Here is a 12,636-nt window from a genome sequence, read left to right as displayed (position 1 = left end):
AGCAGCATGTCTATCAAATTGGACACATTCTGTAAGCAAGGTGAACACTATAGCTCTTTAATAGAACTTTGTGATCTTCACAGAGTAGTGATATGTAGGTTGGTTTTCTAACAAGGTTTCTCTCTGGTACTAGTGAGGAATCTTAGGGTAGATATCACTCAGCTACGAAACATTCAAAATACAGCATTTTGGGAGTGTTCAGCTGTCTGGTTTACATATGGCCTTGAGCACTGTGGTAGCAGTGTCGGCTAGCATCTACGGGGGGCACACGCAAATATTAATAATAACCCCTTCGCAGCGGGGGTAACTCCCCCGCTGTGCTGGGGGGCAGGGGGCGCGCACAGCGCTCGTGTGCTCATGACCAGCTGAGCTCGTCATGACCACACCCGTTCCCGTGGAACGCTCAGCACAGCAGGGGAATTATGCCTGCGTGTGAGCGTTCCATGGCTCATGACGAGCTCAGCTCGTCATGAGCACTGGAGCACCGTGCCTCATGATGAGCTCAGCTCGTCATGAGCACGGAAAGGGTTAAAAAACTTACCTGAACCGACGTCCTCTGTCCCCTGCTCCAGACATCTTCCCAGGAACTGGATGCAGTGCAGGCACCAATCCTGGCGCTGCTCTCATGCTGGGAGAGCAGCGGCCCGATTGGAGGAAGCAGCCTCACTTGGCACTCCCCAGCGCCCCGGAGGCCTGCACCTACTCTAACCTAGCAGTTTAAAGGCAGCCGGGATAGAGTTTTCAAATTTTGTATGTCTGGCTGGCCGTTGCAAGACGGATGGCCAAAGGGACATTGTCACTTTGAAAAGTGCACAAACAGCCCACTGATATTCAGCAGCCGCCCGCCCTGACGCTCGGTTCAGGACAGAAGGATGATAAATAAAATGGTAATAAATTACCATTTTTTTCATCTCTGGGGAAATTTAAGTGGGGCGACTCTCCTCCGCTCCAAAAGAGGAGCCGCCCCTGCATAGTAGCCATATTTCCCCATTGTATGGCTATCCAGGAGACAGAACCATCCCAATGAGAAAACCGCTTCATCCACCTTTGCTGGACGCCGTCGGCCACCCCTCCCCAGGGTGCCAACTCAAGTCCTGTGAGTAGTTCCAGTTTACCTTGCGTGGCCTTACTTTAGGATTCTCCCAAATTTTACCTAACAATTGTTTTTTCTGAGTACATTAATTAAGAGTGAGATAGATAGTTTCAGGTCCCGTTTGAGGTTTTCTTCACTGTTTAAAACTTGAATTTGACTTTGTTCGATCCAGATGATGAAAATGTATGTTCATCATAACTTTTGTAGGCCAATAATTATGCCAGGTTCGTCTATGTTCACTTTTGGGGTGCATTAAGCATTATTCTATTCTTGATTTGGGAAGTGTTAACTTTTCTTTATTGTTCCTTAACTGTGTTGATTTGTCTTTCTTGTGTTAGTACCCACGGCTGTCCCGAGAAGGTGTACTTTGCTCTCGAACTGATACCCAGAGAACAGCAAGGGTTCATTTGGAGCAGGATCACCTCTGTTAGAATTGGTCACAGACCGGATCTAGAGACCACCAAGCCTGGCTCAACCTTATTATCTGCAGAAGGCTGATTTTAAACCTCAAATAATACGTCATAGGCCACAATGTCTTCTTTGAGAAATGTACATTAATTGGCCATCTCCCTCCTTGGGCAAATAATCCACCCCACAAGGGCGCTGTGTCAAATGGCGAGGCTGAGAAAGAGAATATGCAACCAGATCCCCAGAAAGAATCTACTGTGGAAGCAAAGCAGAACCATCCATAAATACACACTATAGAGCACGTCTTCAACAATCTGCAACTCATTCTGACACAGCACAAGAAACGGAAGCAAATCTTCCCACTTCCTCATGCCACCTCCTGCAAGTCTCATTAAAGATTCTAACCCCATGAATGGTAATATCAGCAGCTGCATTGCTTACAACAGAGGAGGGCACCCAATGTTTGAGCAGAAATCATCAGACAATACTTAGCCACATGTCCAGGGTAAATGGTCATTCATTTGCAAGGAAGTGTGCAAAGTTTCTAATAAATGAATGAAGTCTTTCATAGATCCCAGTTATTGGTTACCCATATGTTGTGGGGATTCCCCCCTTTCCTACTTCTGCACACAGGCCTAGTTTTCCCACAAAAAATGAACATATTTCCTCGCAAGGGCTAGTTGCTGCTAAAAACGGATGGGTTCCTATCTTGCAAGTTAACCTTAAAACTCTTGTGAGATGGATGTTGGCGATGTTTTTCTCCAAACAACTTAAAAGGTGCAAGAAACTTCAGATTTTAATGTGAAAACTCACACGCAGTAAACACAAATTAAGAAAAGTTTACAAAATAAAATCTTTGAAACTGCACACATCTATCAATAAACCCGAAAATGGTGCTTATTTCATACAGTGTAAGAAATGGCACATATATTTAACCTTGAACGAATCATGAATGTGTTACTAAAAAAGAAAGAAACATGATGACTGCTGCAGGACGCCACTTCTACGATGAAGGACCACTATAGATTGCGCCTATCGGTTTTCGACATTCAAATCGATTTTAGAAGCATACTAGAAGAAGGCACCTGTGTATTAAAGATGATTGAATCTTTTAATTTTAGAAAACTGGACTCCACCTGAATGGTGGTACCATGATACACTATGACAACACATGATCATCACACATCAAAATTATATAGTGCTCCAATCCCAGAAAGAGCATCCAAGGGCTTGAGCAAGTTGTGCCAAAGGTAAGCCCATCTTCGCCAGCCCATGCCTGGAACGTGTCCAGAAGCAGGACCACTAGCTCAAACACCTCCCGACGATACACCACTGCCGAGCTCAAGGGCCTCAGCTCAGGGCTCCTCCAAAACTGCTGCCGCACCGACCCCCAGTGCACGGCTGGATCTTTCACCTGCCAACACTGCCGCTTCTCCTGCAACACCAAATCCCCAACACGCACAAGGACCACACCATGCCAGTCTCGACCTCCCCAGGCCAGCTCCACTGCCACCTGCTCAAAGTATGATCGCTATGTAAACATGCCACCAAAATCTGGGAAACCATCACCTCCCACATCCCCCAAAGTAATTTTCCTCTTGAGACCTGGCTCAACCAAGCTTCTGCACTCAGCATAGCAGCCGCCACGCCTGACGGCTACAAGATTGCTTATTGAGACTGCATCAACAAGCATTGAGGTAGAATCACCATCATTCACAAGGAGAAGATCCACTGCACCACCACTGCAGAAGACACCATCCAGATCATGGAACACCTTGATGGAGCGAGATATTGAATGAGATTTCGTTCAAACTCGCAAAGTTAAACTTCCATAATAAGAATAACAGTACTAATGGCATGGGTTGAAATAAATAATCAACTTAGTTTTAAAATTGCACACCCTACACGCGGGACTAATGTGCTTTTATGTTGCATTTGCAAGTTCGTGGAAAAATAATAAACTAACCTTTTCTATCGACTTTGTCAGTATTAAATGCGGCTGTTTAATTAATGGCATGTGCTATATTATTTATGTGCAATATGTTTTGTCGTGTCTTTTCTGTGGCAAAAGCTCCTGCAGAATCCTTATGGCCTGAAAGAAGAAGGTTTTTATGAAGTTGCTTTTTGTGCTTTGGCTAGGTAACATAATTAACCCAGTTAATAATTAGAAGAGGCGGTGGGTAACAGAATGGGTCTCAATTCTCTAATCAATTATTGTCGTGTTTGTTTAAATATTAGTTTTCGAGTGGGCCTAAGAAGTGGCTGGCAGTGCTGAAAATGCGAAACTTGACCAGAGTGAAGTCATCACTCATGTGCAGAAAAAAGAGCTTTTTGCTGAACAATTGAATATTAATTCAAAAGCAGTTTTGGTCGAGTTGTACGTGTTCTTGGAGAAGAGTCCAAGGACAGGAAGCCTGTAATGCCTGCCAAGATTAGGAAGTAAAGTTTTGTGCTCGGTCAAATCTTTCATTTGCAAGGAAGCTAAAAGGATGGAAAATCTAAGAACAATAAGGGCTTATGATGTGCCCCGGACTTGGTCAGGAATGAATGACATAAGGATGGTCTGACACAGCTCAGCCAATGATGTGTTCGGATTTATGGAGAAGTATGCGGTATTTAGTTACTTTAGCTAGTTAGAAAGGTATAAAGCTTGGACCATGGGAGGAGGGTGCTGCTCTTGCTTCTCGATTCCTGAATGACGCGCTGATGGACTTCTGGTGCACGTAAGGACAGCAGTCTTTATTAATTATTCTTTAGGTGAAGAGAGTTTTAGACAGGGAAATAGGGAATGGAAACTTTTATTTTGCTTTAATTCATGCTGATTGATTTACCTTTTAAAATGTCAGACTAACGTGCCTTTCCTTGAATGATGCTTTCAAATTGCTAATAAAATAATGATTTCTGAATAAAAATGATCTTTCCTTGAATAAAATAAAGTTAATAAAAATAGATTTTGAAATGACAAGCTGGTCTTGTTTATTCATGGTCTAGTTATCATTATTAGATCCATTCGCCTTAGTGACTTAATTAAATGTTGTATGATCAAAAACATGGTAAGAAACGATAAACTGCAGTTGTATATATCTTTGTAAATAGTTTATGAATGGAATTTTTAATTAGGTCACATGATTCAGTCGCTCACAATTGTCTCTTCAGTTTATGGGCCTTAGTAGAGATTCATGATTAATGGTGAGTATTGGGAAGATGAGTAGTGTTATTGAGACAGTTTTTCATTAGGAGCGCTGGATCAACCTCAACTTCCAACTCCGAACAGACAACAAGACCACCATCAGAGGCACCCTTGCCGATACACCTCCAGGACCTTACCCCAGTTATTGCGACACTATCCCCAACTTCCTCACCCATCTTGCCTTAGAGTCCGAAAACTACATTGTCCTTTGAGACCTCAAATTTCACCTCAACGTCCCTAAAGATACCAACTCCGATAACCTCCTTGAAAGCATGAACATTATCGGCCTCCCCAAACTGGTCACCGACCCCACCCACATCACAGGACACACACTCAACCTGATCTCCTCGGCCAGCAACACAATTAGTTACAGCCATGTCACCAAGCTCACCTGGACTGAGCATGCCATTGTCCCTTTCACCATTGCAGGATTCCCTGGCACCACACCTCAAACTTCCCTGCACGTCACACGGCAGCTGGAACAAGATCTCAAACAGCCAATGGACTGATGCCCTCAACACCTCCAGCCCACGTACCACAAACAACCCCTGAGCATGCAGTCAGGAACTTTACCGCCTGGATCACAGACTGAGCCAACATAGTCACCCCCTACAAACCCACCAAGAACAAAAGAGCTTCCAAGCAGGCCATTTGGTACAGGACTGAGCTAAGAACCTCAAAGTGCATCAGCAAACAACTTGAAAGGAGATGACGCACCAGAAGAGAACCCGCAGAGCAAACCACTCAACCACAGCAAGGAACTCTTCAACATCATCTGATTTCTCCAACACATCACCCACCGAAAAAGACATCACCCCTTCACAAGAACTCTGCAACTCCCTGGCAGACTTCGTCCACAACAAGATTTCCCCCATCTACAGGAACTTCGAGCCCCAACCCACCGACTTCCCCAGCCAGTTCGACCTCCACAAACAAAGAACAAGACCACCTGCTCACCACCTGGCACCAGCTCACCGCACAAGACACCACTGCCATCATGAGCTCCATCCACTCAGGAGCACCCATGGACCCATGCCCCACCACATCTTCAACTTTGGGATCAAGATGATCAGCAGCAATCTCACTACTATCCTCAATACATCCATTGCCACAGCCACTTGTTCCGATGAATAGAAGCATGTAGAAGTAAGCCCTTCCTCAATAAACCGTTCACTGACCCCAACGGACTCAAGACCTACTACCCCATTTCTCTGCTCCCCTTTCCCCACAAGGTCCTCAAGAAGGCCATCAACCACCAACTCATGGGACACCTCGAGAACCACAATCTTCTGGACACCTCCCAATCAGGATTCTACCCCAATCTCAGCACTGAACCAGCCTTGCTGTCTGCCACAGACGACATCAGATCACTCCTAGACCAGGGAAAAATGGTGGCACTGATCCTACTCAACATTCAGCAGCAATTGGCACAGTATTACACAACATACTGATCAAAAGTCTACACAAAATCGGAATCAGAGGAAACGCTCTCAAGTGGATCACCTCCTTCCTCACTGGGAGAACCCAGAGGATACACCTCCAGCCCTTCACCTTGGAACCCAAGAACAACATCTGCAGCATCACTCAATGTTCATCCCTCAGCCCCACTTTGTTCAACACCTTCTTGACTTCCTTAGCCAATGTAGTAAGATCACAAAGACTAATTATCATTTTCTACGCTGATGACACACAACTCATCCTCTCACTATCTGAAGACCCCGACACCACGTTAAGAAACTTCCGCAATTGCATAACAAAAATCGCTGACTGGATGAGAACCAACTGCCTCCAACTCAACACAGATAAGGCAGAAGTACTAATCTTCAGAAACACCTCCCTGTAGAGTGACACATGGTAGGTCCCTGAACTAGGACCCCAACCAACCAGCCACGCCCACAACCTTGGCATCATCCTGGATGATAGGCTAGCCATTAGAAAACAGATCAGCACAGTATCTTCCTCTTGCTTCCTCATGCTCCACCTGCTCCTCAAGATTAAACGTCTCCTCATCAACACTAGACTCTGTCACTCATGCCCTGATCACCTGCCGACTAGACTACGGGATTGCACTCTATGCAGGTATCACTTGGCAGCTCCTCAAGAGACTACAGACAATACAGAGGCTGCAGCCAGACTCATCTTTGACCCAAGTGCTCCCACATCACCCCCCCACCTCAAGAAGCTCCACTGTCTCCCCATTCAGAAGAGATGGCAGTTCAAGATGTTGATCCCCGCTTTTAAAGTCCTTCACAACCTAGGACCTGAATGCATCAACCACAGACTAAATTTCCATCTTCTGTCCAGACACCTGCACTCTGCTTCCTTCTTCCTCGCCCACACACCCGGCATACATTGCAGCAACAGTGGAGGACACTCCTTTACCCACCTCGCTGCAAAATCTTGGAACAAACACCCACTTCACCTACTGACCTCATCCTCCCTGAAGGAATTCAGAAGAGGACTCATGACCTGGTTATTCGGTTGAACCGCTGAAGCAGCAGCTATCAGCACCTAGATACCCTCACGGGTAATTAGCCACACTAAACAAATCCACCAGGATTGGACGGAAAAAGATGGATTTGATTCCATGTTTTAAGCATCAGCATGAAGGACAAAGTTCTTTCTGGCAGTTAGTTGCAGACATGAGCCTTCGGACTTGGAAAGGCCTGGTCTCCCTCTCTAACCTGGGATCAGAGCCTTACTAGGCCCCCAAGGGAACATTCTAGGCAGCTGATAAGGGATAATCTCTGTATGAAGGTAGTGAGGAGTGTTTTATGCAGTGCCTTGTATGTGTGATAGTGACCAACTTGAATCTAACTCTGGCACTGACTGGAAGGTACTCCTCTCTTCTGAGCACTGGGGTTGGTGAACACGTTTTGGACTCAGGCTTCTGTGATCTGCAGAATCTGCATATACCTGAGCTGTTTCTCAGTAGTTCTAACCTGCAACCAAGAGCAATCTTGTCTTAGAGGAAGGGCTATTCCACCGCAAACATTTGGTATGGTAATTAGGTGCTGAAATAACCACATTGACTATTGGATGCATAGCAGTTTAAACAACGCTTTTGGTTGCCGGAAGCCATTATCAGAGCCACGAGGGGCAGGTGATAGAATTCTGCCTCTTGGAAGCTGTTTCCTACCAGGGTTCTTATTATTATTATTATTGCATTTATTGAGCGCACAGCTACCCGGAGGTTTCCCGGCGCTTGCCTTGGGAACCCGTCCTGGCTTTTCCCTGTGAGATAGCCCCTACAGGGCATCCCCAAGGTGAAAGCCAGGCATCCCGCCGCAGGGGGGCCGTTGTGGAGATTAAGCAAGCTTAATGCCCAGAGTTGCAGAGTGAGAACCCATGATTAGAGCAGGCACCGAAGCGAGAATTATCGAGTCCGTGGACATTTGAGCTCAAGACCCTGCCGCGTCGGGAATTGAACCCTGGTCCCGGGTCTGACCTCAGCTTCCGGGTCTGCCTGCTCTACACCGTGAGCCACACTTCTCCACAAAGTGCCCCGGGGGGCCAAGGTGCAACGGGCATGTGCGCCTGCTTTGTGCGCTCCCAAAAGACTTGGGTATTACAGAAGGGCCTGCAGACACTTGTTCGGCCCCTTATGTAATACAGATAGAGTTGGTGCACATGTAGCGCCAGTGCTATCTCAACAGGGCGTTCCCTCATTTTGCAGGGCGCCATGAGGGAATCTCTTTGCCTCTGCACCATATTATGGACACAAGCACAAAGGCAACAAAGTTATCAGGAGGCCTACTGAAAGTGTGGCACAAAAAGATGGCGTATTGTCAGTGCGGCCCCTGAGGAAAGCCCTCTCTAGGGATGGACGGGGTCCCATGGACTCCCCAGACAGTCTCTTGCAGGCGGGTGCAGTCACTCTCTGCATCGACCAGTAGGGAGATCTCTAATCCCTCTTGAAAGTGTAGGTGGGTTGCCACTCGCACAGTAAAACAAGGAGCGGTTTTGAAGAAGCTGCTCCGTATTTCACTTGAATGCGCTTCCCCCTGGGCAGCACGAGTTCATGGCTGCCCTAAGAGCACTACATTTAACATAATAGGGTGCACTTTTCCTGTTTGCACATGGCACACCTGTATGAAAGTGTGACATGGCGCAAACACAAAAAGTGCACCTTTATCATAATACAGTCTCAGATCTCCCACCTGTGCCTCTCATACCATCTACTGCAATATCCCCCCCCCGCCTCCCTTCCCACTAAGTTCCCCTTGAGGCCCAAACCCTACTCATGCACGGTCACGGAGGTCCCATCTCAACCCTTGGCACATCCTTGCCACATTGCCCCCCTCCCCACCTAGAGCCAGCTGATGCTCCAAGAAATGCCAGGCTAAATGCCAGCCTGCTCCCTATCCTCCACCATGTCTGTGGGCCCTCTGCTCTTTTCCAGGCCTAGGATTCATGCACAGGTAATCTTGCTGCTGGTGAACTGACTAGCAGGGAAACCTGCTGGTTGGACATGTTTGGATTGGTGAAGTTGGGTAAAGTCATAAAACTTCCCAGTTGCGGGTTTTCACATTGTCCACAAGTAGCACCCACATGCATGAACATACTGTGCCACAGTGAACTTAAACACATATAAAGAAATGTGCAGATTGGTACAGGGCCATGACTGCTCTTTGCAGTTACAATGTAGAGGCTTGCGACTGTCAACTTCTCACCCATCCTTCCAAGCCAACAAGCTTCTCATCCTATGTGTGAGCATCACACGCTGTACCAATACCATGATAAGTATATTAAGTGGTATTGTTGGGCTGGTGGGCATAGTGGCTTGTGAAAAGTTTGGTGTAACAGAAATCAAAGCCACTGTCTTCATGTTGGTGCAGCCGAGGGTGAAACCATGGTTCTGTCCCGATCCAAGGCAGATAAACCTAACATTAAAACTTTTTCTGAAGAGAGATACAGGGCTATAGGGTGAGATCTTTAGAAATCAGAATGGCAAAGGAGATATTTAAACATCTTGTACTCTGTCTTTCTGGGCACGGAGAGACATGTTGACTTATGCTGAGAAGTGTGGCTGGCTGAACTAATGCATCCCCTCCAGGAATGCGGGTTAACCTCATGGTCACAGGTTCGAATCCCAGGGATCAACTCAGCCTTTCATAATTATGAAATCTATAAAAAAACAAGTCCTATTGAATTTAGTAACAATAGACAGCGCCAAGAAGCCCCCAGTGTTTAAAGAGCGCTTTACAAATGCCCATCATTTGCCTGCAATAGAAACATTACCTCTGCACTATTTTAAAGCCCTGCATTATTAGCTTTTCACTTCACGTGCTGAGGCCTCTGAGGATTTACAAGAATTCTACCCACCCCCTCTACCCACACCCACCCCCCGAGCATCTGGGAGGCAGAAATCCTGAGACCACTGATCAGCTTAAGGGATTTCTTCACAATAGGATTAGCGTGACAGAGAGCACCGGTGCCGTTAGCAACTAAAAGTCTTACCACATAAACAATGCAGCCTGGCCGAAATCCCTGAACCATTATATCACTTCTCTCTCTTTTCACTGCCCACCAGCTCCTGAGGTAGGACTTTGCTAGACTTCTACAGGTTCATCAGATCCCCCTCAGTCGCAGCTGCTCTGAAAAGATGGCCCTTGGTGGCAAGTATACAGAGGAAGCAGGCCTCAATTTATGGTAAAAAAAAATCTTACCTACTTGACACCCTGCAACCCGTACTTCAGTTGCAAAAATAGATATGCACGAGGTCCAAGTTTTTCCTTTGGAGCCACCACTGGCACAGCGGAATGCAGGAGTTACTGAATACCAAGGTTGCATGGTTTTGATTCCACTTCCTGAGTCTTTCTTCCAACACTCTACACTTCTTCTCTCTTTATCTCATATTTTCAGGTTCTTCTTTAATCTCGTCTTTCTCCTTCTGACAATATTTCCTGTCTTTCTCTTCCTCATTCTTTCTCCCTTTTCTATCTTTCATTCTCTTGCTCTGCATCAAAGTCTAATCATGAAAAATAAGCCCCAGTTTTCACATAGATGAGCACCACTGCCCACCACCAGCACAATGAAACACGGCTTGCAAACCCTAGAAGCCCACCATGCTCACCTGGCTGAGCTGCTCCACTAGGCGCTGGTTCTGCTCGGACAGCTCCTGGACAGCGTGCGTCTTCTCGCGACTTGTGTCACGCTGCTCGGAGCGCTGGTGCTTGATTTGCTCACGGAGGCTGGACAGGTCATTCTCTAGCTCAGTAACGTGTAGCTCCCACTCGCTCTCGCGGGCTTCTAGTCTCAGGCGCAGATCATGCTTCTCCTGCTCTAGTTTCTGAAAAAGAACCATCAACATGGTCAATTAGGAGTCTGGTAAGTTTGATTAGTGGTGTATAGAGATGAGCTTATCAAAGTTATGTATGGTTCAATGAGCGAATAGCATGCAACTTTAAGGTAATAACCAAATTCATTATGACAATTTCTAGGGTTTGTAGAGGTTTCCAAAAATCAGTGCTGCTATGGACAAACAACAACATAAACCAATTGCAATGGTCAATTGGTACACCGCAATCCAACCTAGTGACTAAGAGAACAGAATGCGTTGTAAAAATATTTGGCTGGCGGGGCTCATGGTTTCCTACATCATACACCTTCTCCTCCAGGTCCTTACAGTGGTTCTCTCATGCACTGGTAATTGGACATCTGGACATCTATGCGGCCAACAATATTCTGGCGTTCCAAGATGCCTGTAACAAGGCTGCCCATATCATACCGGGAATACAGAGGGTAGGCAACACCAGGCCTTGAAGTCAGTATATTGACTCCCGCTCAGAAATATGGTGTCCAAAAAACCCACTGCCTTGTGCATAAAGCCCAGCATGGTTAGGCTCGTGGTTAACTCACCAAACGGTTGCTGGCCTGTCAATTATTCATCAGTAGGCCCCCAAACAGCCTTCCTGTATCCAGACAGGCATACACATCTTGGGGGAAGGGCTATCACTCACAAGGCTCAACCCTGTGGAACATCCTCGTCGGGCCCATCTGAAGAAGCTGAGAAGAGACTTAGTTCTACAGGAATGCAGTGTACACTGCAAATAACTGATCCCCGTCTGCTGGGTTTTTCTCTGCCCTATGGCTGACCTTTGCTTCCTGCCTTCCCCCCTCCTGCCTTGAGAAGTGTTCTGAAGCAGCCCTCAGGTGGTATGAGCACCCTACAAAAAACAACAAATAAAGATCAGGCTAGGTTTCACACGGATTTAGGGGTGGATGTCCACTGGTAACTCCGTAAAAGGCCATTTTATACCTTTTTGATTAGTACAAGCACATGGCCAAGAATTCCAAGAATCGAGGTAACAGGCTGCAGGCAAGCTGACATCAATGCACAAAGTGCATGCGAAACAATGACAAATTGTTACAGGTTTTCTAGAAAGGGAATGCTTTTTCAGGCTTCACTAGCACACACAGAAGAGGCACAGCATGGGCAGTAGCAGTGCAAACCCTCCCCACACACAGAATAAGCATGTCATATTGTATGTAGTAGTATGTGATGTGTGGTATGTGTAGGTGCATGTGTATGTTGAGTATACGTAGGACCCTATAGATAGGATGTGCGTGTATGTTTAGGTGATGGTGTGGGGATAGTGCAAGTTGTGTAGGGTGTGGGGTGTAATTGGTGCAGGTTATAGGCGTTGCAGGGCTTCTGATGTCCAGGGTGTATATAGTGTAGGTGGTGTATGGTGTTGGTGATGTCAGTGGTGCCGGATGTGGTTGTATGAAAGAACATCAAGAACAAAAACATTGTGGGGCTAAATTATTGAGGCCTAAATATAGAGGACTAAATATCAAAAAGGTAAGTGAACACAGGTAAGTATAGATTTACTAATCTTAACTCCATATGTACATATCTTACTCCAGATCCACATACCTTGACAAGATGTATATGCTTACCTAAATAAAGTTACCTTCACAATATTTTGGATATTTTTGG

General features: G+C 46.2%; 1 protein-coding gene across 4 annotated transcripts in view; it reads right to left on the bottom strand.

The window, feature by feature from the left end:
• BICDL2 (BICD family like cargo adaptor 2) overlaps positions 1-12,636 on the bottom strand; it is a 123,588-nt gene that overhangs the window by 59,762 nt on the left and 51,190 nt on the right. For all 4 annotated transcript variants that reach the window (XM_086931722.1, XM_086931723.1, XM_086931724.1 and 1 more), the window contains one exon: positions 10,768-10,983. In XM_086931722.1, the coding sequence (XP_086787848.1) occupies positions 10,768-10,983 (216 nt within the window). The remainder of the gene's footprint in view (positions 1-10,767; positions 10,984-12,636) is intronic.

Source organism: Lissotriton vulgaris, chromosome 7 (genome assembly GCF_964263255.1).
Source record: "Lissotriton vulgaris chromosome 7, aLisVul1.2, whole genome shotgun sequence".
In the NCBI taxonomy this organism is placed as follows: domain Eukaryota; kingdom Metazoa; phylum Chordata; class Amphibia; order Caudata; family Salamandridae; genus Lissotriton; species Lissotriton vulgaris.
Note: the sequence above shows the minus strand (reverse complement) of the source record. Positions and strands in the feature narration are given on the sequence as shown.